This window comes from Peromyscus maniculatus, chromosome 2, assembly GCF_049852395.1.
Source record: "Peromyscus maniculatus bairdii isolate BWxNUB_F1_BW_parent chromosome 2, HU_Pman_BW_mat_3.1, whole genome shotgun sequence".
NCBI lineage: Eukaryota > Metazoa > Chordata > Mammalia > Rodentia > Cricetidae > Peromyscus > Peromyscus maniculatus.
In genome coordinates, this window is record NC_134853.1 from 118,905,108 (window position 1) to 118,931,030 (window position 25,923).

The 25,923-nt window shown below is 41.2% G+C and overlaps 2 protein-coding genes across 16 annotated transcripts in view; one reads left to right on the forward strand and one right to left on the reverse strand.

Annotated features, from left to right (window-relative positions):
• Tm2d1 (TM2 domain containing 1) overlaps window positions 1–3,279 on the reverse strand; it is a 37,820-nt gene extending 34,541 nt beyond the window's left edge. Inside the window, exons 1-2 of the mRNA XM_076564534.1 lie at window positions 3,083–3,279; window positions 634–703 (exon numbers count right to left, since the gene is read on the reverse strand). Coding sequence (XP_076420649.1) covers window positions 634–703; window positions 3,083–3,253 — 241 coding nt within the window. The 5' untranslated portion in view covers window positions 3,254–3,279. The remainder of the gene's footprint in view (window positions 1–633; window positions 704–3,082) is intronic.
• Window positions 3,280–10,459: 7,180 nt separating this feature from the next.
• The window catches only part of Patj (PATJ crumbs cell polarity complex component), a 330,512-nt gene continuing 315,048 nt past the window's right edge, over window positions 10,460–25,923 (forward strand). For 10 of the 15 annotated variants that reach the window (XM_042271443.2, XM_042271446.2, XM_042271445.2 and 7 more), the window contains exon 1: window positions 10,504–10,631. The gene's annotated coding sequence lies outside the window, so the exon portion shown is untranslated. The other 5 variants (XM_076564541.1, XM_076564544.1, XM_076564536.1 and 2 more) reach the window with 4 other exon arrangements.

Consider the following 25,923-nt stretch of genomic DNA (forward strand, 5'->3'; position numbering starts at 1 on the left):
GTCTGAGGCTTCACAGTGAGACCTTGTCTTTAAAAGATACAATTAAACAACAACAACAAAACCCCAACTAAAGAATTATATTTCTGTAACAAAGCTTGGGAAGTAAAAGACTAGAACTATTTAAAGAGTTAAGTGTAACACACACACACACACACACACACACACACACACACACCTCAAAACATTTCATCATACAATACATACAATAGTTATGTATTCATATATCAGTTAAAGATAAACTTAAATAAAAATTAAAACACATGAGCTCTATAAGGAGATTCTAAAGTTTTAAAATAAGTATAAAATAATAGAAAACATCCCAGTTTATATCATTTAGAAGAATTGCTTTTTAACTTGAAAGAGTGGCACTGGGTACAACACTGGAAGAGCATGCAAGGACCCCTGGGTTCAAGCCCAAGCACCAAAGTTAATTAGTTAATTAACCAATCAATTAATTGAATGTTCACCATTTTTAATCAGTTTCCAAATCTAAACTGTTCTGAAAACTGAACAATCACGTCTAACACAACATAAAACACATTTATTAATTACCCTTAGGCATTATTCATTGCTCCTTGAAATAGGTAAAAAATCTTACAAAGCACTTTAAAGACGAGATTCTGAAAATCTTACCATGAGCTGTGTAGTTTGTACAGTTTACTGGTTCTTGAGTAGCATCATTTATTTTTGGTTCTTTACAAATATATGTTGAAAAAGTTAAGGAAATCTGAATTACATTTCTAGCATATAATACTATGTTTTAAATGTCTTTATAACTCCTGTCGATTCACATGTATAGAGAGACTTTGAGTTTGTACTAGTCAACAAATTCAGATACAAACTCACTTTCAAACCTAGCGTGGTGGTGCATGCCTTTAATCCCAGCATTTGGGAGGCAAAGGCATGAGGATCTCTGTGAGCTCAAGGACAGCCAGGGTTATGGAGAGAAACCTTGTTTCAAAACAAAACAAAACAAACCTAAATATACTTTCAGTGTTGCTTAGATAGTTCAAATTTAAATTATTATAAAAAAAAGTCACATAAAACAAATTTGATCAAAAGCTCTAGCAGATGATGTCAAAGAACATCAATTAGAGAATACACAAAGAAACAATCAAATTAAGTATCTTGCCCCAAGGTGGGGGCTCATGGAAAGCAGAGGCAGGTGGATCCCTGTAAGTTCCAGGATAGCAAGGGATATACATGAAAACCCTGTCTTGAAAAACCAAAATAAATAAATAAATAAATAGAAATCTTTACCAAATTATTTTAAGTTTAAAAAAAAAAATCAGTTTCCAGAGTTCTGGATTCAACTAATTCACACTGAATTTCATATAACACAAAGAGGCGAAGAAGATACCCTTTATTATTCCCATGCCACAAAAGCATAGCTGAGGTTCAAACTTTGAGTGCCTTATCCAGTCATGTAAATGATCGGCAGCAAAACCAGGTATCGTGATTCTAAGCCTGGGGCACTTTGTATCCGACTGCAGGAAGTTGGCTGTTTTCTGTGTGGTCTGTGACTTCAGTAGGATTTTAAGTTTCTGAAAACCCCTCTAAATAGATACTAAAACAATAAGAATGTTTTTTTTTTAAGTTTTATTGTCTAAAGATTTTATGATTCACACTCCAATGGAGTAAGTATGGTACATACAAGATGTCTAGTCACAGCTTGACCCTTATTTCGGACTTCGAAATCACTACTGGAAATTTCATCCCTTAGTTAGGTCATTAAGACAAGGTGCAGTATTCACCATCTCAGAGTTCTACAGGCACAGTCCCTTCTTACCAGGCTTCAACAGTTCATAATTAGCTCAGTTACTTCTTAGAAGAACACTCATGTTTCTCCTAAGACAATGCTAAACTCAGTATGTCAGAAACTCCACTCATGTTGGGATTACCAAATTATGAGGTAGTCTGTGAAAATCTAACAGATGCCTCTCCTCAATTCGTATACAGATGTTACAGAGTTTTCTTAATTTTAACATTTTTCTTATTCTTTCTTGCTTCTGCAGGTTTGAGTGTCTGTATACAAATGTTTGCGGAATTGTGTCAGTACTTAAAGTTTTGTTCATTCACAGTGATTTGAGTGTAACACATTTCATCTTGTTTTTCTATTTCAATTCTGTTGTAATAAGACAATTCACCTAATCCTAATTCAGATTTGTCATCTGTAAATAACAACACAAATGTTGTACTAATATAATTAAATATTAATATAAATGCCCTTTAAGTTGGGTGTCACTGACACTAGATGTTTTATTCATAAGAAAATAGACATAATTTGCTCATTTAAGAGCCCCCATCCCTGAAAAGCTACTGCCAGTTGATGGCTTTTAAGTTAGCCATAGTTTTAAGGGTGTGGTCCCAGGTAAGCCAATCAGGCTTCAGTGGAGAGCCCCACCCCTCTGAGGATGTGAACTGCAGAAATCTGACTCTCTAGGTTTTGGTAGGATTTTTTGTTTGTTTGTTTGTTTTTTGGTTTGTTTTTTTTGGGGGGGGGGAGTTAAGAGGGAGTGAGAAGGTCAAAGCCTATCTGGAAGGAGTTAGGGGTTGAAAAGTCGCTGTGAAATCCATTAGATAAAACTCTCACAAAGTATTAGCACAAATATTACATTGAAAAATATCTAAGAGGATCTCTTATTTTAAGATCACAAAGTGAAGCCGTCAATTGCCTGGCAGTCCATCTGAGGCTGGCTGGAGGTGATGTATGTAACGTTAATGACAAACGAGAAATATGCACTGGCTCACGAGTCATACTCATCTTCCTCAACGCCTGCAAACTTTGAGGGGAGCGTCTATCCATTTTTGCATTTCTAGAATCTGGACAAAGCCTGTGATTGTGTGTGTTTGAATAAGCGAGCGCACCGGTTAACAACACACGGGTCCGTCAGGAAAAAAAAAAAGGAAGTGCCAACCACTGGGCGGCCCAGGGTGAGAGCACTCGGTGCTCGGCCCTCGGTCCCCACAGCCCTCCTCACCTCCCGGGGTCCACCGGTCACTAAAGCCGCCGCAGAGGCCCCGGCGCCCATCCCACCGTGCCCATCCCACCGCCCCGGTCCTGCCGAGCGCTTTCCGGAGGATATTGTCCCACTCTGAGGTCCTCACACTTGGGCGTCTCCTCGCTGCCGACGGCGCCAGAGGCAGCAGCCCCCCAATGTCCCGCGGCGACCGTCACGAGCCACAGAGTGCGGAGGAGGCCCGGAGGCCCCGCCGCTGGGGAAGCCCGACCCGCGGGCCAGGCGGCCGCCATGTTGGGCTCCGCGTCCTCGCGCTTCCGGTTCCGCCTCCGAGACGAGGACCGGCCTTAAAGGGGCCTGGCTCCAATAGGGAGGGCCGCTTGGGTCTTTGGAAGCCTGCTCCCTGGGGTAAACTGGCACAATCACATAGTCGAGATTTTTTTTTTTTTTTTAAATATGTTTTCTTGTCATACGCAGGGGCCATGCTAATTTGTGTATCGTTCCAATTTCAGTGTATGTACTGCCAAAGCAAACATGGGAATTTAAAATGTATATATATCAGGTCAGGGAGGTAGCTCAGTGGGTAAAGGCGCTTGTTCCTAAACCTGACATTCTAAATTCAGTTCCTAGGACCCACAAGGTGAAAGGAGCAAACTGACTCCCACTACTTGTCCTCTGACCTCCACGTGTGCTGTGGCACACACACACATAAAATAAATGAAATGAATATAATAAATACACAATTGGGGGTCTTCTCAGATAGAATTCCCTGAGAACCCTCACAAGGAGATAGTAATGGTTCCTTGTGATGAGCCACAACTGGCATTTTAGCACTGGGAGAAGGACCCAGAGTTCACCCAGGCGCTGTCCCAGCTCCTGGTGGGCACCACCGTTGATCCTAGAGGCCCCAAAGAATGAAGGTTTCCCTATGGTTAGGAGAATTTGGATGTACTTTGTCTAGAACTGCGGAAAACACATTCATCTTTGACCAAAGTACAATTACAATAGATGCTATACACATTATACAGTGTAACAAGATAAATGACTGGTTTTCAATGACTATATAAAATACAAGGCTAAGCATCGGAGTATCAGCAGGCAGTGGTGCCGTACACCTTTAATCCCAGCTCTCAGGAGGCAGAGGCAGGCAGATCTCTGTGATTTTGAGGGCAGCCTGGTCTACAGAGTGAGCTTCAGGGCAGCCAAACCTACATAGAGAAACCCTGACTCAAACAACAACAACAACAACATCAGACTATCAGGGTTGGAGAGATGGCTCAGGAGTTGAGAGTACTTGCTGTTCTTATAGAGGGGGGGTTTAGGTTTCCAGCACCCACGTGGTGGCTAAAGACCTCCTGTAATTCCAGCTCCAGGGCATCCAAGGCCCCCTCTGGCCTCCTTAAACACTGGGCTCAGTGGGTAAAGACCCTTGTTGCCATACCTGACAAGCTAAATTCAATCCCTGGGACCCACATGGTGGAAGTAGCAGACAAACGCTCATACACATAAAATACAAATAAATCTTAAAAAATATCAGAATATCAGTTACACATCTTACAAGATGATAAAAGCAACTTCCTTTTTAACTATTACTTGGATTTGGAATGCTCTAGTTGATTTTTAGGATACAACACAAAGAAAACCAAAGGACTAAAGGAAGCAGTTTTGTGCTCAGGTTTATTGAAATTATGACAAAATTAGATGGTTTCCTGCTGAGTGCAAAAATACTGCTGATCTGTGTATCTATTTTAAGTAGAGATTTAAAACAATTACTTAGAACTGCTGATACTTTGCTGATTAATCCCATTACAGAATCCATTTTTATGGCTTTAACGATTATCTTTATTCTCTTCTACAATATGTAAATGTAAAAGAATTGAAAAGGTTCTATAGACAGCGATGCCACTCTGAAACGTTTGACTCTTGAGCTGGGAAGGTGGTGGAGTCGCCTAGCATGCCCAGCTCCCTGGACTTGGTCTCCAGCATCACTTGGACAGAACATTGACTGTTGAATTGATGATGTACTAGAGTATTGATGATGTATCACTTCTTTGCAATAGCCCCTTAATCTGTTATTTCTCTGAAAATAAATAACTTCTCTTTTTGTAGTCTAATGATCATATGAATTACCATGATCACATGACTGCTACATTACTGAAATTTGATAAGAACTTAAATCTCAATATTTTTATACCAAGTTTCTTTGTCATAGAAAGTGCCATAGAAACTCTGCAGACTTCAACTGAAAGCAAAGGACATGCATAGCAGTCTCACTATGTATCCTAGCTGGCCTAGAACTCACTATATAAACCAGGCTGGCATGGAACTCAGAGAGATCTGCTTGCCTCTGCCTCATGAATGCTAGGATAAAATATATATACTACCACGCCCAGCTACGTTGATACCTAATTTCATATAAATATATCTTAATTTCATTAAAAATTAGTTTTGTACAAATATCTGAGAAAATAACTCAACACTATCTCTATTGTTATAACAGTACATGAGATAGAAGATTGTTACTCAAATCTTATTTGACTATACATAACATGAAACTTTCCTCTAGTAATAACATCAGGAATCTTTTATATCCTTCATACATACTTCTGTACATGATTTTATTCTATAATCCTGCTTCTGCTTCACACCTATTATTGTATACCTTGTTGGAGTAACCTAACTACATGGGCTCCAATTATCCAGTTCAACTAAACTGGCTCACCATTTAAGGCCTGTTCACAACTGGGAGATGGCTTTTGGTTAAGTGTTCATCTCAAGGGAAGAGAGGGGGATCTATGGTTGGTATGTAAAATTAATTAAAAATTTTCTTAATTAGAAAAAAGGTGTTCTTCTCAAAAGTTCAAGGGCCTGAGTTTTGATCCCCCAAAGCCATGAAAACAAGCACACACCCGGGGTATAGTAACCTCAGACCTCTGCAACAGCACAAGTACTCTTAACCACTGAACCATCTTTTCAGCTTCACGACCCACTCTTGTACGCCAAATATATTTCAACTTAAATGCCACAGGGAAGATCTAAAACTCATTTTAGCAGAGTCCTTCTCATAAAAAAAAAAATAAGCCATCTCTTCTACATTTCACTGCCAACATCTCTTCCTATGAGATTCAAAACTTGGAATCAGGGTTCTGGGGAGATGGCTCAGCCAGTAAAATGCTTGCCCTACAAGCATGAGGATCTGAATTTTAGGTTCCTAGCACCTCATAAAAAGCTGGACAAAGAAATGTACATTGTAATCCTTGTGCATGGAGAGGTAGAGAGAGGTGGGTCCCTGGGGTTTCTTAGCCAGTTAGTTTAGCTAAATCTGTAAGCTTCGGTTTAAGTGAAAGAACTGGCCTCAAGAATGAAGTATAGAAGTAATAAAGGAATACACCTGACACTCACCTCTGGCTTCCACTTTGTACATCTGTATATTCACCACATCTATACATATAAAATTTGGGAACAGTTTTCAATTTTCTTCATGTTTTGCAATATCTTCATCATTATAGTCATTAAGCAACTAATACCATTGTTTGTGGGTTTTTTTGGGGGAAGGCAAAGGGGTAAAATAGGATCTTGCTATATAGTCATGCTGGCCTCGAACTTAATAGCAGGATTCTCTTGTCTGTCTCCTGGTGAGGGAACCACCACTCCTGGCTATTCTTTTTTCAATACTGTATTTTTCTTTCTTCTCTCTCTCTCTCTCTCTCTCTCTCTCTCTCTCTCTCTCTCTCTCTCTCTCTCTCTCTCTCTTCTCTCTCTCTCAGACAGGATTTCACTGTGTAGCCCTGGCTGTCCTGGAACTAGTTCCATAGACCAGGCTGGCCTCAAACTCACAGATATCCACCTGCCTCTGCCTCCTGAGTGCTGGGATTAAAGATATGCTCCACCACCACCTGGCTGTCAAACCTCTATTTTTACCCTATTCAAGTTTTCTTTGTTCCCTATATTCTTTGCTACAGTGACCACTTTTGTTTTATAATAGCCCCCCTCTCTCCCAGGTCTTCAATTCATTTGCACACAATATCTAGACACATCTCTCATTTAGAAAAAAGTCTCTACCATATTTAAAATTTCTAATCATTTTACATAAGTAGGTGTCTTGACTGCATGTATGTCTGTGCATCATGTGTGTGCCTGGTGCCCAAGAAGAAGAGAGAGCATCAAATCCCCCGGAACTGGAGATTGTGTTTTGAGGCACCATGTGGGTGCTGGGAATTGAACTCGGGTCCTCTGGAAGAGCAGCCAGTGCTTTTTACCCTTGAACCATCTCTCCAGCCCCTGTGGTGGCTTTGCAATTAGACCCCCAAATGCAAAGACAACAAAACAAAGCCAAACAAAAAAAATAGACAAATTGAAATTTTATCACAGAAATTTGTGCATATCAAAGAAACAACTAAGGCCCGAAGAGATGGTTCAGCAGTCAAGAGCACTGGCTGCTCTTCCAGAGGACCTGGGTTCAGTTCCCAGCAACCCAGTGGTAGCTCAGAACCGCCTATAACTCCTCCTGTCTCAGCCACCTAAGTCCTTAGAATTCACAGGTCTCTTAGGGTTATTATTGCTACCAGTTTGAGGTACAACCTTGGCCACCTCTGAAACACAGCTTCTGTGTGCTGACTCTCAGGAAAATACTTCCCAGAAGATTTCACCTTAATAGTGCTGGACTTTTTTCTTTTCTTTTTAATTAAGTTTTATTTTATGTGCATTGGTGTTTTACCTGCCTATATGTCTGTGTGAGGTGTAAAGACCCACAGAGGTTTCCTAGTGAGAACTTACTCAGGGTCTGAGAATCTGAGCTTGAGTTACCCAGCAGGGCTGCATAAGGGGGTAATTTGCCCCTGGGCATGGTTACCAGGTGTTTGGAAGGGTCTGTACTTGGCTGTGCAATATGCTTTGATCTAGCAAGGGGGAGGTCTTTTGCCCTACCCCTTAGCATTGTTATTAAAAGCCTTTTTGAAGAGACAGAAGGGGCCGGTGGATTTTGATTCGGGTCCTCCCGAAGCTATCCTGTGTTTCTGTCTTTCTCCTCTCCACTGTCTATCTAAAAATTTATTATTCCTCTCTCCTCCTCATAGGAACCCTTTAAAAGGTGGGAGCTGGCCTCCCACACTGAGGTTGTTTGATCTTGGAGATATGGACAGCTGTTAGTTGTCATGTGGGTGCTGGTAGTTGAACCTAAGTCCTCTGGACAAGCGAGCAGTCAGTACTCTTAACCAATGAGCTATCTGTCAAGTCCCCTGCGGGTCCCTTCTTAATCACTGCAAATTTCTCAGTTCCAGTCGACCAGCATCCAGTATCCAAGCAAAGCAAAGGTTTCACTTTTAGTAGTTCTGGTATCTTGTTAGTCATAGCTGAGTCTTCGGCCCCAGCTAAGTAGAACCACAGAATCTTAATTTCAAATAACAAATGGCCCCTGATAGTCTTTAAACTTTTGAAACTTCACAAGCCAGGCTTCCATCTTCTGCATTGCCTTCAACATTGTTATCTTCCAAGTTGCTACAAAACAGCTCACCAAGCATTAAACATTCAATAGCTTTTTTTTTTTTTTTCTCACCAAGTTCCAAAGTTCTTCCATAATCTTTCCTGAAACAACATGGTCAGGTCTATCACAATAATATTCCACTTCTGGTACAGGGTTTCTATTGCTGCAATTTAACACCATGACCCAAAGCAAGATGGGGAAGAAAGGGTTTATTTTGCTTACAATTCTATACTGTAGTCCATCCTTGAAGGAAGTCACATCAGGAACTCAAACAGAGAAGGAACCTGGAGGGGCAGGAGCTGATGCAGAGGCCATGGAAGAGTGCCAGTTACTGGCTTGTTCTTCATAGCTTGCTCATTCTGCTTTCTTACAGAACCCAGGACCACCAGCGCAGGGATGGCAGCACACACAATGAGCCGAGACCTCTTCTCACCAATCACTAATTAAGAAAATGCCCTACAGCTGGATCTTATGGAGGCATCTTCTGAATCGAGGTTTCCATCTTTCAGATAACTCTATAGTGTGTCAAGCCGACATAAAAGTAGACAGTACAAGTAGGAAAGGAAACTATGATACCACGGTTGTGGTTTTTTTTTTTTGGTGTGTATCTGTTTTTGCTGTTGTCAATGGGGTTGCTTTCTTGATCTCATTCTTAGCAAGTCCATTATTTGGTATCAAAAATAGCTATTGATTTTTAAAATTGTATTCATTTATTTTTGACACAAGATCGGTCTATGTATGTACTTCAGTAGCTTATGCTGGCCTGAATTCACTATGTAACTTAGGCTGGCTTTGAACTCATGGCAATCCCCTTGTTTAACCACAGGAATGCTGGGATCACAAGTGTGTGCTTTTTTTTCTGTCTTTTCTTTTTTATATTTGTGTGTGTGAGAGGGCATGGCCCATGGTCCATTGGGGTTGGGGGCATATGAAGGTCAGACAACAACTTGCTGGAGTTGGTTTGACCCTTTTACCATACGGGGTCCTGGGATAGAACTGGAATGTAGGTGGTCAGGCTTGGGCAGCGAGCACCTTCACCCACTGAGGCATCTTGTCCACCAACCTTGATTTTTGTCTATTGATTTTGTATCCTACCACTTCACAGGTTTGTTTACCTTTAACATTTTGACGTTCACAAACGAGATATTTCACTTGCTTCTTTTCTACTAGTGTGCCCTTTATTTCTTGCCTTTTTTAGATTCAGGGACTTAAACAATACTACTTGAAACTCTAGTGCTGGGATTCTGCTCAGCACTACCTGCTGTTTACTTGCCTTGCCCGCTGCTCCGTTTGAGGTTTCCCATAATATGCTGAATAGGACAGGTGAAAATAGACACCTTTATCTTATTCTTTACATTAGGGAAAAATTGCATACCTTCTTACAAGGCCTAACAAATGTCATCTCCTTTAAAATAAGCATTCGGCCATAAACTACCAAATGCATAACCAGCAAATGTCCTCATTTTGAAGTTGTTTGTATATATTCATCTTTCGAGGATACCGTTTAATCTATCATCCCGTCGATCACAGTGCTTAATAGTTCCTTTATTCAGTAAGATATCTGATGATTGATTCTCTTTAGCATTGAGTGGACCGTATTTGATAAAGTAGATGCTTATCAAAATTCTAAATAAAAAAAAAAACAACACTCCTAATTACATTTAGGATGATGAGGGCACAGAGATTGAGATTCACGAAATTTTATGTCGACTCAGCATATCTAGAAAACAGAAGGGACACAAGAAGACCGGAACCGAGGGGCATCGGGATTGGGGCCAAGCGGACTTGGACCCGGCGGTTGCAGGGATACCGCCCTTCAGTGTCTTCTTTGGGGTCTCGCTCTCGGATCAGCGCCGGTGGCTCACACCTCCGCACCTGTCCGCACGGCCCTATGCCTCCTCTCCACGCTCGGTAGCCCCACGCACCCACGGAACTTCACTGGCGCCTAGAAGCCCACGAGCTCCTGCTCTGCTCGCCTTGGCTCGCCCAGCCCCGCCCCGCCCCGCCCCTCCACGGCCCTGGCCGAGGTCGAGAGAGGAGCCAGGTGAGTAGGCCGCCGCCGCACTTCCGCCTAGGTGAGTAGGCCGTCGCCGCACTTCCGCCCAGGTGAGGGCAGCCGCCCCACTTCCGCCAGGTGTGGAGGCGGCGCCCGCGCAGCCCTGGGGCTCTCAGCGCTGTCGCCTGACCAGGTAACGCTTGTGGCGCCCCGAGCGGGGGCCTCGCGGGAGCCGTGTCCCCCAGCCCCCGGAGGGTGCTCTGGGCAGCTCCTAGGCCCCGAGGCGGCCCGCGGCCCGGACTTCCAGGCCGCCGGGCCTGTGAGCTCAGCGCCCCGCGCGTGCTCGCGGATCTAGTGCCCGGGGCCTCTCGGAGCGGGGCGGAGCCTCCCCGCGGACGGTGGGAGGGAGGGAGGGAGGGAGCGGAGGGCCGAGCTGACCTCGGGTGGTCCTTGCGCCCCCCGGGCTTCTCTCTGAGTAGCTGGGGTGGCGGCTCTCAGCCTTTGGGAAAGTTGCTGCATTCCTGGCCGACATCAGGTTCTGGGAACCATTTCCAGATCTTTCCCACCTTTCGATTGCTCCTGCCCTCCCCCGAAAGGCGAATCTTGCCCTGGCGTGTTCACTTGCACTTGGTCTCCCGTGGGCTCTTAACACTTTGGGGATTGGGATTCCTGGTTGACTGGTTTGCCTTTGCGGTGCAGAGGCCACACCTTGTTGGGCCTGGTTGCTCTAGCTCGCCGCATCTCACCTGCATCTGACCTGTGGCCTCACCATCAGTAGGGGCCCAACCAGTGTGTCTTGGATGAAGCAGCCTACCGAGACCTAGAACAATCTCCGGTCCTTTATAAAGATGATTCAAAATTTAAGATATTTTGAAAGTTTATACAGACGTGGAGGATTTTTTTTTTTTTACTGCTAGAATTTGTAAACTGACCGCAAAGCGATTGCACCTATATTAGTTTAGATGCCATTACTGGTGGCATATAATGGACTTGTAATCGGAAGAATGATTTGATCTAAAGTTGAGTTGTCTGAAGTTGTCACTCGCATTGAATCTAGTCTTAATAATCTCCAGTTCTGGGTCGTTACTGTTCAGTGGTGAGGGGGTTGCATCTAGGACCACACACATACTGAGCAGGCACTCCAACCCTGAGTTCCGTCTGCAGCCCTTGTGCTTGTATGAAGTTAACATAGATTCGTTGTAGGGAAAACGAGAATTTTCAGAAAGGGGACAAAACAGAAATAGACATGAAAACAGGAGGGAGACTGGCTGTGAAGAAGGTGGGAAGAGGAGGAGGAGGAGGAGAGAGGAGTAACGGGGTGGTTTGTGGGTGGAAATGACCAAAGTCCGTGCTATACATGTCTGAATTTGTTAGAGATTTAAAAGAGGAAAAACGGAGCTAGCAGCAACCAGAAACCCACTTCATTGTTGAGAAAAAGGCAATAAATAACACGACTCTTTTCCTCTGTGTAGTCCTCACTGTCCTGGAACAACTCTCTGTAGACCAGGCTGGCCTCGAACTCATAGAAACCCCCCTGCCTCTGCCTCCTGAGTGTTGGGATAAAAGGTGTGCACCACCACGGCTGGGCTCATTTTGTATTTTTAAAGCTAGAAATATCTGCGTTTTCTTGTAATGAATTCGCTTTTAAAACTTTGGATTTTTGAGACAGTAGCCCAGCATTTCCCATTCCTTACAGTAGGGTTTAATAATTATTTTTATGTCAAACAGCCAAGTAGTCTGAGCTTGCTTGCTTTGTTAAAGTTTAACAAAAATGCGTTCATTAGCTGGGAAAGCCACAGAAGGGGTTAGTTTGCTGAAGCCTTTGCTCATCTCCGTAGGAGAGTTAAGTTCTGGAGAAAACAGGGCTATTCTTCCTTAATATTTGAGATCACACAACTCTTGCTACTTTGTTTTCTTCTTAATCTGGGATTTCCATATAGAATTGGACGTCCTTTAGAGCCCCCAGTGCAGATTCTGTTGCAAATGGAAGGGAATTAGTGCTTGCCAGTGCCTTGCTTTATTTGTATTATTGGTACTGAGGATGGAAACCCAGGGCCTTGCACATGCTGAGCGCTTACCAACAGATAATACATTTTAGTGAGATGAATAGATAGAGCTGAGACCTAGTAGAGTCTAAAGATGAGCATTGGTCCCACTTAGGGCTTTTGGCAAGTGATTTGTGCTGGTTCCCCATTGGGAAATGATCTGCCTCATTGAGAATTGGAGAGGTTGAAAGGAAACAGTTCTAGAATGTGTCTTGTGGCAGCAAGCTATTTTTTCTCCCACTCTGGTCTCTGCTCAGATGTAATCAGGAAGAACTCAAGCCTGTAAGCATTCCTACCTGGATAGTCAGAGACTGAGCTGAGAAGCACACGTCTGCTAAAAACATTGCAAAGATCTTTCCGAAAAGGCCTAGGTTAATAGGTCAGGAATTTGTTGTGAAGACAGAAAACTGCTGGAACAAGTGAAATGGGGCTCTTTGGGACTGAGATTTATCATAAATGTGAAATGCACACTAGATTCTGAAGACAGTGTAAAAAATATTTTTACATTACGTGCATATTCAAATGATGCTTTGTATATATTGGATTAAGTAGAATGCATATTAAAGTTAATTTTGTCTTTTATATGATACTATCAAAACTTTAAGATTTATTTTTATTATTATTATTTTATTTTTCAGTTTTTAGTTTTTTTGAGACAGGATTTCTTTGTGTAGCCCTGGCTGTCCTGGAATTCACTCTGTTGACCAGACTGGCTGGCCTCTGCCTCCTCTGGGATTAAAGGTGTGTGCCACCATTGCCTGGCTATTTTTATTAATTTTAAAATTACATGTATCTATGGTTATGTGCAAGCAAATGCAAGTGCCTGTGGAGGGAGGCCAGGCTAGTGCCCTGACATGGGTGCTAGGGACTGAATTTGGATCCTCTGTTAAGAACAGTGTACACACTTAACTGTTCAGCCATCTCTCTAGCCTTTGCCAGGAATTTTAAAATTACGTTTGTGGCTTACAGTCTATGGAAATACACTAGATAAGGATTGCATATGTATTTACCCTTCAGGGGGAATGATGTATTGAGGCATTAACACTCCAATATAAATTGACTTGTGTGTGAGACAGTGGCCTCAAACTCACTCTCCTCTTGCCTTTGGAATGCTGGGATTACAGACCTGTACCGTCATGCTGGCTTTAAAGGCTTTAAACTGACGTGGTGGTGTCGGGCGTTCAGAGGGACAATCAAAGAAATAGCATCACTCCAGAATGTAATTCAGGCTCTGAGGCAGCTAGGAGGAACAGTCTCCATGAACTGAACCTCAAACGGTCATGCAGAAGTGTATTCATTGATTGTTATGCAAAAGTTGTTTTTGGGGTAAAACAAGTTCCTCATACCAAAGCCCCTGATCTAATCTATGTTTATTGTGCACTGTTTACAGTACCCAATAATGCAAGAGGTTCCAGGTGTGCCAGGATTGTCTGGTGACCAAAGTTAGGCAAAGAGTGTAATGCTTCTTCAGAAAAACAGCTCTATAAATCACAGAAAACAGTCACAATGATTTGTCTAAGGTCTAAGTACTTCCAACAAACAACTAATACATTCTAATGTTGGCCCTAGATACAATGATGCTACTAATTTTTCTTCTACATGTTAGTTTATGCCTTTAATCCCAGCACTTGGGAGGCAGAGGCAGGAGGATCTCTGTGAGTTCCAGGATAGTCTGATATATATAGAAGTTCTGGATCAACCAGAGCTACAAAGTGAGACCCTTTTTCAAAAACAAAAAACAAAACAAAACAAAGAAACAAACAAAAAACCCACCCAAAACAACAACAATAAAAGCCCCAAAGCAAAAACAAAACAAAATTTCAATATATAGGCCTTTACTTGATCTTTTGTTTTGTATTAATTGCACTGATGAAAAGTTTTATTGTTCAATCTTCTCGGTATTGATTACATAGTAAAACCACAAATGACATATTGACTTCTTTCAAATGTCATGTAATTTGATTGAAAAGAGGTGCTAGCAACAATAGCCATTGTTTGTTGAGTGTGTACCATGTGCTAGGCCAAATACTGTAGTTTATTTAGTCCTCTCAACATTTAGATATTTAAAAAGATTCTTTAATGGGCCAGGCTGTGGTGGCACACTCACACCTTTTATCCCAGCACTTGGGAGGCAGAAGTAGGTGGATCTCTCTGAGGTCAGCTACAGAGTGAGTTCCAGGACAGCCAGGACTACACAGAAAAACCCTGTCACCAAAAACAAACAAACAAACAAACAAAAAACAAAAAAAAACAAAGAACAAAAAACAAACAGAAAAATCTTATTCTGAATTCTTTATATTCTCAAAAGGGAGATAAATGAATGCACTTGACCAATTCAGTTTGAAATTTCTTATTTTTATTTATTTACCAAGAAAGTCTTGAGCATTTGATTGCTCCCTCCCCATGAAGTTAATTAATTCTCCTCGGTGGCATCTGTGCTTCCTCCTTGTTTTCATAATAGCGTTGTACCCTTGTGTTTTAAGGATTTATGAAATACAGATAAGACATTAAGAACATTAGACAGTGTTATACAGAATGGCTTTCCATTGTACAGAATAGATGCTAAAATAGTTAATTTAGCGCCACACAAATACATTTTCTCCGCCTGCCCCCTTTCTTTTCTAGAAAGAGATTGAGATAGGGTCTTCCTCTGTAGCCCAGGCTGACTGGAACTCACTATGTGATCTAGGTTAGCCTGAATCTATCAGCAAATCTTCCACATCAACCTACAAATATTTGAACCACAGTTTTGAGCTACATAACAAACAGTAGCAGATGAATGTTGGAAAAAGGAGAATGAGCATTGATGGATGGGTAAGGACATCCAAAACCTAGAATGGCCTTCCTTGTTTACTGGGTTGTTTTGAATTAGAAAAAAAATGGTATGACCATAGTTCCTGGAGACTTCTGAGGGCACCGCCTGCATGTGGGGGAAATAGAAGAACGTTGAGGCAGGAGGTAATTGTTAGTGGAGTCTGAACATTCAGGTCCTTTTAGTGGAGGACTTCGATTGGTGTATCCATTAAGAACATGATCAGATATTTAATAAGTGTGAAAATTGGTCAGATTTGTTGTTGTTGTTGCTTGTAGGGGAAAACTGTCACAAATAGAACCACACAAGTATAACAGAATAGTTTTACTTAATGCAAAATCAACCAAATTACAGAGAAAGTACTGACAGGAATTGATTCACCTAAGTGTTTCAATGATAAAATTGATATTTTGCCAGCTGAACTATTCTGAAGAACTAACTTGATTTTTCTCATATCTTTCAACTTGGATTTCAGTAGTTCCTAAATATGTACTTTCAGATGAACTTAAAACATTTGCATGTAGCTTTAGCATCTAGCTTCATTCTGGAATTGCTTTTTCTTACAGTCAGGGATGTGGTATTTTGACAGTGGAGGTACATTTTTTATATTCAGTAAGTTTAGGAAAGCTTTCACCAGGCATTTGTAGGAAACCTAACTTGTTTTGCTGGAAATTTTGGGGGATCCTGGTGGAGTTGCTACATGTTACCAGGGAATTAGTATACTCTCTTCTTGGAGTTCTTAGTACTGTTATTAAAAGAATTTAAGAATGAACTCAAAAGGAAGCTTGAGGACAATTTTATTGGAGTTTAAAAAAAAACTCCAAGGAGGACCAACTGTAAATCTAGGCAGCTGCCCAGAGGAAGCAGATAGAGAAGAGGAAGAGAAAAATTCATGCTATTTGAGTGAGTCATGGAGGTGAGCCACACAGCCTCAGGACAAAAAGGGAGCAGGGCTCCAGAGAAAGAGCAAGAAGCCCAGAATAACAGAAAAGGCATTCTTAGGCTCTGGCCAACATCCAAAGGGAAAAGAAGGGAGGAATCAGGAAGAATTATGCCTTTCTGAGTCAGGACTTGGGAGGGCAGACCTAACAGAGCTTCCTGGCTTTCCAGGGTAATTATTTCTCCTGTCTCTTTAACATGGCTTAAGTAGGATCAAGCCTTCTTGAGGCTGGTCCCTTAGCCAGGTGATTGACCTGCCCAACTGGAATGTTAAGTTTCCGACCAGGCCAGAGATTCCATTCTCCTGACCAGAGGGAAATAGCTTTCCCTTAATAGGCTGTAACACTTGAGTTTGTATTGCAGCTGATACAGTTATTTAGAGTCCTGGTGGCAGGCACCACCACTCTTTGGTTTGGATTTTGTTTGTTATTTAATGAACACCTAGTAAAGGTTGATCTTTGAGGACAAAGGAAGATGAACAACTCTTGAACTTTGACTCTGAAGGAAGCATAGTTAAAGCTGTTTATGGACTTCAGTTTTTAAATAACTTCATCATGACTTTACACATAATATTAAGCTCACAGATTTTTTCAAGCTTCCTGGTTCAGTAAGCTCTAGAGTTATGAACCACCCAGTTGTAATGATCCAGTTTACATGTGCACTTAATGAGTGTGCTTTCCCAGTAAGTTAGCCAGTGACCTTATTTTCCAAATTTTTCAAATAGATGATAAGATGTTTGTTAGGAGGAAGTTGAATTCTCATGAGCTACTGAAAGTCTGTAAAGTGTGTTTCTTTGGGTCCTTAATTTGTCTTGGAATTTTTCCCCCCTTGAGATAGGGTCTTACTATATAGCCCAGTCTGGCCTCGAACACCCAGAAATCAGCCTGCCTCTGCCTCATGAAAGTGCTGGGATTGAAGATGTTCACCATCACATCTGACTGTTTGGATTCATGATCTGAGGAGTTAACAGAATTTTTTTTTTTCAGTAAATTTCCTTCAACCAGAAATGTAAATTAAATTAAATTTCATTTTCTGAGTCATCTTTCCCCCCCAACTATTTCATCAGTTGGAATTGGCATAGGACATGGATTTTTAAAAAGCCACAATATTGTAATTTTCCTTAGTCAAACCTACAGTTGATATGAAAAATTCATGGCCTAATCTCTCGTGTTCAGTGATGGACTAGCAACTGCTGAGCATAATAGACTTCTTGTTTTCTGTGTATGTGTTTTGTGTGTGTGTGTGTGTGTGTGTGTGTGTGTGTGTTTGTGTGTGTGACATGTATATGACTGTATGCATGCGTGTATGCCTGCTCACAAGTATGTGGATCTATGGCATGCATGTGGAGGCCTGAAATTGACATTGGGTCTCTTCCTTGGTTGCTCTCCACTTTATTTAATGAGGCACTGTCTCTCTCTGAGCCCGGAGCTCACCAATTAGGCTAATCTAGCCTGCTAGCTTGTCTGCAGAATTCCCTGTCTCTGCCTTCCTAGTTCTGGGATTGCAGGTGGCTTCCGTATCTGAGGCTTTGAAGTGTGAGCTGGGAATCCAAATTCTGCTGCTCACACTTAAGTGCACTACCCATTGAGCCATCTCCGGTCCTGTTGGGATTCTTTCATACTGTGTCCTAGTGTTTTAATTTCTAACTGTGCCAGTGTAGGTAGCCTATCTGTGGCAAATTGTATTCAGCTTAAACATATTCAAACTGTGGGCCCAGTGCTCTAGTTTCATTTCTGTTGCTGTGAGAAAATATCTTGACAGAAAGCAACTTAGTGGAAAGGAGGAATATTCAGCTTGTAATTCCAGGCACACACTCCATTATTGGAGAGAAGTCAAGGCAGGAACTACAAACTATCACATATTCACAGTAGAGAGCAGAGAGAAAAAAATGCACGAATCTTTACTTCCTTGCTTATGGTCAGCTAGCTTTCTTCACTCTTCTATAGTTGTGCCCCCCATGGTGCTACCCACAGTGGGCTGGGTTTTCCCACATCAATTAAAACAATCTCTCACAGACATGCCCACAGTCCAAACCAATGTAGATAATCCCTCATTGAGACTCTCTTCCCAGGTGATTCTGAATTGTGTCAAGTTGACAGTTGAGCTAATATCATACCTATGCTTTTGCTTTTTTCTTTTGGAGTTGCAGGGATTGAAGCTAGTGCCTTGGTAATATTAAGTTAAGTTGTGTATTGAGCTATTCCACGAGGCCCAGCCTGTTAGTTTCTTACTAAGTAGGTCAGATATGTTTGACTGTACTCTGCTGTAAAGTCATTGTTTGTGGTTTTTCTGCATTTGCCATGTACTTTTTGAGTTTTAGTCCCCTTCCCCAGATATTGCCTGAAACATGGAATTGTCCCCTTTTTTTGGTTTTTCGAGACAGGGTTTCTCTGTGTAGTTTTGGTTCCTGTCCTGGATCTCACTCTGTAGACCAGGCTGGCCTTGAACTCATAGAGATCCGCCTGGCTCTGCCTCCTGAGTGCTGGGATTAAAGGCCTGCGCCACCACTGCCCAGCTGGCCAGCTGCTTTTTACCTAGTCCATACTGAGGTGATCTCTGTTCCCATGTTTTCCAAGATGCCTCCAATTGTATCCACTTTGAGGAAGATAATAGTACAATTAAATTTTTTTGAAGATTTATTTATAGTTATGTGTGTGCATGTTTCTCTGTGGGTGTGTGTGTGAATGAGTGCAGTTGCCTGCAGTGACCAGAAGAGGCTATTGGATCCTCCTTGAGCTGGAGTTGCAGGTGTTTGTGAGTAGTCTGATGTTAGCAGCCATTCTGGGACTCAAACTCGGTGCTCTGCAAGAGTAGTAAGCACTCTTAACTGTTGTGTGATATTTTGATTGTGTCCTGACAAATAAAGCTTGCTTGGAGTCAGAGGGTGGAGCTAGCCACTAGCTGACCATAGAGGTTTGGAGTACTGTAGAGAAAAGAGACAGGAAGTGGTAAGAGAGGGCTTAGAGAGGACCTCGGCCCTTTTAGTTGGAGGAACCTGAGAGGTAGGAAGCTACTGTGGTTGCTCCCCTGCTTCTCTGATCTTCCAGGTTTTTACCCTGATATCTGACTCTGATTTTTTATTGATAGAATTAATTAGATTAGTGCTTTATTTAACTGCTGCACCATCTTTCCAGTTCTGATAATAAACGTTAATTGTTAATTTTTATTCTTTTTAAAGTCTTCGTTATGCATTTTAAAGAATATATATACTATAAATACTGTAAATAATAAGGTAGTATTTTTATTTTTTTAAATTTATTTTGTGTGTGTGATGTACCTGCATGCATGTAGGTGCACATGTATGCAAGTGCTACACATGTGTAGAGGTCAGAGGTTGACACCAGGTGTCTCTTTATTGCTTTCCACTTTGTTTACTGAGGCCAGGTCTTTCACCATACCTGGAGCTGGCTGATTTGGCTGGTTCTCAGGCTTTGTCTCCCATGTCCTGGGATTGCAAGTGAACTTCCACAGCTGCCCTGCATTTATGTTGCTGCTATGGATCAGATCGTGGACCTCACATTTTACAGCATCACTTTATCCACTGAACTCTCTTCTCAGCCTCGTAGTATATTTTTATACTTTATTAAAAAGTAGACAAAGAACGTTAAATCTATGTCCAACATTTTTTATTTATTAACAGTATGGCTTGAAACTCAGGGCTTCCTGTATCAAGGCAAGCACTCTACTCCAGCCCGACATAATTTTAATGATGGAAATATATGCTCAGAAAGTTTGAACACCATTGAAGTATATTTATTTATTTTTGTATCTATTTGCACACATGTATGCATGTATGTATATATGTACTTTGAGACAGGGTTGTAGCTCATGCTAACGTGGAACTCACTGTGTACTCTAGGTCACCTTCAAACCCATGGCTATCCTCTTGTCTCAGTCCTCCAAGTGCTTCAATTAAAGATATGCACCACTGTAAGATGAATTGCTAAACGATCTTATTAGTAAAAAAAAAAAAAAAAACAAAACAAAAAAAAAAAAACAAAAAAAACCCTGGAGCCAGATATTGGGGTAAAAACAGAGATCATTAAAGCAGAAAGAAGCCCACCCGCCACATTCTTACCACTAGGGAATCCGCAGATAAAGAGAGAGCTACTTCCTGTATACTCACCTATATCCTTTTTGTGCCTGCCATATGTATAAATCAATCTCAAATTTGTAGTAGTATACATAATTTATATACAATATACAAAAATCCAATCCATTGTAAAATATTTGACTAGTAGTTGCCTTTTAAAAGTATATTCAATAATCTACCTTTTTATCTTATAGCTATAGTCTTTATTCTTTTCAGAGTAGATTCAATAATCTAGATTTTATGTAAATCCTCTTTTTGCTTTTTCTTCTTTTTTTTTCCAAATAAGAACCTTAAATCTAATCTCCTTTGTTTAGCCTTTTTCCTGACCATTAACAGAAACAACTTGTAACCAACCATCCTAAACAATGACAATTATCCAAAAGCCATTGAAAAGCCAAAAATCACCCACCCCACCTCTTGGGAATGTGGACATGGTGTTCTTAAAATTACTTCCTGCTGTCTGGGGGCAAAGGCATCTTTAGGGAATTCTGAAAAGAAAAAAAATTGGGTTAATTGTCAAGTTAACAGGAGAAGTAACTATATCATTTGTTGTCCAGTCTCTGCAAAATGTAAAAGTGCAGGGCTTATCTCAGCTTCTTACTCGAGTAGTCTAAGAGGCTGGATCCTCTCAGCTAGCCATCTCGAAATTGTCCTGAGCATTTTGTAGTCCAAAGCCAATCTTTGGGTGGTGTTTGTCAGCTTAGTGGTATTATCATCATCCTAATGAAATTGTTGTTGTGGGGCTCCATTATCTTTTTAGAGACTTCAAATTTGATATGGCTTTAATTTTCTTCTCTGTCCTTCTGGCCCTATACATTCAACCCATCTTGAACTCTGTTTCACTTGAGATAATGTTCCAGTCTCTAACAACTGAACATTTCCCTCCTTAAGAGGCCAATTTGGATGCCAAGATTCTGGTGCAACTATTGTGACATCTTCACCTGTGTCTATAAGACCCTCAATGGGTACGTCATTTATTCGTATTTTTCATTTTGTTCTTTGTTCATTTATAGAAGTTTTTCAAAAAATTCACTTTATTGTTTCTCATGAATTTTCTGTTCTCTCTGCTACAGCTGTTCTATCACTCCAAGCAGTATGGTTTATTACAATAGTCATTTGGTTATTTAATTGTGTGAGAAGGAGTTTCTTCTACAATGGCAGGAAAGCCTGAACTTGATTTGCCATGGGGGCCTGCGAGAGGCCCCTCAGGGAGTTTCCCCATGGAAAAGGCAAAGGATTACCTTGTCTGTCCCTTGTTGATCTACATTTGTTAGTCCAGTGTTTACCTTTACCACACTGTCTGCATAATCCAGAAGGGAGGGGTGTTCTGTTGCTATTGTTGCTTGAAAAAACGTTGTTTGTAGGAATGCCCTGTTTACAGTTCATCTTTAGGTGGCCTTGTTTACCTCAATTAAAGCATCTGACATTACTTTTCTTCAAAGCTCTTGAAATCACCTCTCCTATCCATGTATCATCATGGTGATGAGATTCAGTATTAATTGTATCCCTGATCCAATCCTTCACGGGTGCTGATCTTGCCTTTAACAGCCTAGTTATTCTTTTGCATGCTGCATTAGCATTCTCAAAAGCCAAAGATTCAATTATTATCTGTTTAGCTTCTGAATTTGGTATCCTTCTATTTACTGCTGAAGATAGCCTTCATAAGAAATCTGTGAAGGTTTCTTTTGGGCCCTGTATAACTTTCGTAAATGACTCAATTTTCTTCCCTGCTTCTTCAGGTCTGTCCCATGCATTCATGGCTGCCATGCAGCATAGAATTAGGGTTTGGTTATCATATAAACATTGTCTTTGTATATCAGCGTAATTGCTTTCTCCAAGAAGTTGATCCTGGGAAATGTCCACACCTCTAGCCTTACATCTTTGTTCTATAGTTTTAGCCTCCTCTTTCCACCAGGTTCTCCACTGTAATTGTGGCCTACCCTCTAAGACTGCTGTAACCAAATCTTTCCAGTCCTGAGGCATAATTCTATTACAGTTTGACCATGAGTTTAACATCTGCTTTACAAATGGAGAATACATACCAAATGATACTATAGCTTCTTTAAATCTCCTCAAATCTAACATTTCCACTGGAGTCCAATTGGCTTGTATACACCCTTGAGCATTTGGCAGTTCCTGTAAGGTTACTGGGTAGATTAATGTTTGTTGTCTGGAAACCTTAGGTTGTTTCTCTGTAATTGTATAATTCAGTGCTGAGATTGGTTCACCTTTAAATTCTTCTGTCTGGGTCTGAATTTCTCTATAAATCATTTCAACAGGTTTTTCTAATACTTTTTTCTTGGCACTCAAATTGACCAATCTTTTTAATGCTAAAATAAAAATGATCAACCAAATAATATTCATAATTGATGTTATGTACAACATTAATTATCCTCTCATTTAATTGTTCCATTTTCAGACTGCCTAATGTGTTATCAAACAGAGACCAAATTCCCTCCATTGTAAAAATGTTTCCCATTTTTCAATGTGGAGAAAAAAAATTCTCTTTTAACTAATTTCTCCCTTTAAGATATCTTTATTGATTTGCCAAGTCTGTTGACTGAGTAGAAGTCCAAGGGAGTTTCAAAGCAGCTACCTAGGGTGGTAGCAGTCCAAGATGAGAATCCAGACAGAGCTCACCACTCACTAGGAGAGAAAAAGCCAAAGAGACTCCGGCCTACATGGGGTATAGACTCTGACAATGTGCAGTTCGGGCCTGAGCCAGGGGCCTGTAAGGCCATAAGTGGCTTTTTAGTGAATTCTTGCCACAAATGCTGGACTGCCAGATATAAGATGGATTGCTAAAAGGTCTTATTAATAAAAAACCCAGAGCCAGAGATTGGGGTTAAAACCTGAGAGATCAGAGGAATAAGAAAAGCCACACCAACCTCACCTTACAGACGCCTCAGTCTCCAAAGAGAGCTACTTCCTGTATACCCACGCCTATATGCCTTTCTGTTCTGCCATCTCATTTCTTCTCTCTGCCCAGCTACATCACTTCCTCTTCCTGCCCAGCTCTGTCACTTCCTGTTTGTCTGTACAGATCTCTAGACCTTTATTGTTAGTGCTGGGATTAAAGGTATGTACCACCACACTTGGCTCTGTTCCCAGTGTGGACTTAAATTCACAGAGATCCAGACCAATCTCTGCTTCCGGAGTGATATGATTAAAGGCACATGCTATTATTACCTGACCTCTATGGTTACTATAGTGGCTGGCTTCTTCCTCTGATCCTCAGATAAACTTTATCTGGGTACACAGATAAAATATCACCACAGCAAAGTCCACAATGGCTGCTCAGTCCCAGATGTTCCTTTGTGCATCCCAGGTCCCACTTGGGAAAACCTACTCCACTCTTAAGTTACTATTATACCTTAGCCTTCACAATATCCCTATACCTGAAGCCTATTCTACTCAATATACCTAAGCCTACATTTCTCAAATTAAACTTCACAATACTTTTATAACTTACTTTAATAGAGAGACACACACGCACATAAACAGAGACAGAGAGATAATTTGGCTGTAGCCTAACTTTAACTACTCTTCTCACTAGATAGCCTCTGTAGGCTCTCACTTCAGTGTGACTAGATACGTTGTGTTCTAACAAGGGCACACCCTAAACCTGTATGTGGTTAATTTGTGGGTTCTGTGCTGGCAGCACCAGGCTCACATGAATGCTTGTCAGCAATGCAAGTCTCAGGACCCATCAGCCCTACTGCAAAAAGAACTAAGCAAGGTCCAGTAACTTGGGGTTGACAGGTGGTACTGGTGATTCTGATGGGAGAGCAAAGTTTGAGACTCACTGACCCTGTCTTAGATGTCATTAGCAGTGTCTGAGACTTGAGCTTATCCTATGCAAATGAACAAAAATGGTCATTTTATTTTCACTTTTCTACCCCACCCCTCTTTTCTTTTACAGTGAAAAGATGTTTTTCTTTTTCTTTTCTCCCTTCCTCCCTCCTCCCCTTTCTTCCTTTTTTTTTTTTTTTTTACTCTTTTCTGTTTTTCAAGGCAGGATTTCTCTGTGTAACAGTCCTGAGTGTTACACAGAGAACCTTTCTGGAACTTCATAGATTAGGCTGCCTTGAACTCACAGAGATCCATATGCCTGTACATCCTGAGTGCTGGGATTAAAAGTGTGCTCTGGCTGGATTCAGGAGGCAGAGCCAGGCGGAGCTCTGTGAGTTCGAGGCCAGCCTGGGCTACCAAGTGAGTTCCAGGAAAGGTGCAAAGCTACATACAGAAACCCTGTCTCGCAAAACCAAAAAAAAAAAAAAAAAAAAAAAAAGTGTGCTCCATCATTGCCTGACTTGTGCAAGGGTTTCTGAAGTGTGTGTTATAGCATTCCCATACATCCTAGGTGGTTAGTCTGCTTTCTCTTAGCACATAGTACACACCACTACTACTGTGTGCCTTGCAGTGTGATGATCCCATTATGGTGTTGCTGTCTTGCTATATATCTTGTTCTTGTTAGACCCTCTTAAGCATTATCTTTTTGTTACTTTTACTATATTTATTTACTTACCTTTACTTATTTGTTGAGGTTGGGTCTATTTTATAGCCTAGACTGACATCAAACTCAAGATCCTTCTGCCTCAGTCTCGGGTGTCCTGAGGTTACAGGCATACATTGTTGCTATGCTCAACTTGTTTTTGTCACTTTTTGCGATGAGGTCTGTCGCATTGTGTAGCCCAGCCTGCTCTCAAACCTGAATCGTCCTGCCTCTGTCGCCTGATTGCTGGGATCACACCTGTGTGGTACCACACCTGTCACTTTCACCACTGATTTAAAACTGTAAAATTAGTACTGTTTTTTGTTTATTTTATTGTAGTAGTGGAGATTCAAACTTAGAGTCTCACACATGATAGATAAATATTCTACCACTGACTACATTCTTAATCCATATATATTGAATAAAAATTCAAACAATCCTGAAATCTATAACATAAAAGAGGCTAATTTTTGTTTTACTATTTTTCTGCGGTATTGGGGATTGAATTCAGGGCTCATGCATGCTGAACATATGTTCTACCACTGAGTTATGACCTTATCTCCCAAAGGCTAACTTTTAAATTCATCTTTTCTATTTTCTGGAAGCAATCACTATTACTTCCTAAATGTTTTTCTAGAAGAATTTCTCAATGCACACTTTTTTTCTTATAGAAGTATGGAAATAATGCAAATATTCCCTTAAATGCTGCTGTTCCCATCACTTGGGCACGTTGTACAACTTTCCTGTTTTATACTAAGGGTGGGTTTTCCGGCATGCTCAGGTCTCATGTGACTTCGAGATCTAACTCAGTTCCAACTGTACAGCAGAAGTTAGACACAGATAGCTGTCCATTCTGGAGGATCCCCAGACAGCAGGTAAACCTCCCAAGAATGTCACTTCCTACACTTGACAGCGTACTGCCAGCATGCTTCAAGTCCTCTGTTTGATGAAATCGTAGGAAATCACCTCTGAGTGCATTTTGCAGCATCTTACTGAAATTCTTTTGTTTGTTTACTGAAGTAAAATTCAGGCTCAGAACATGTTTATTTTTAATAGGAAGTGGTTTGTTGGTAAGCAGATGCTTTTGATGCCAGTACTATG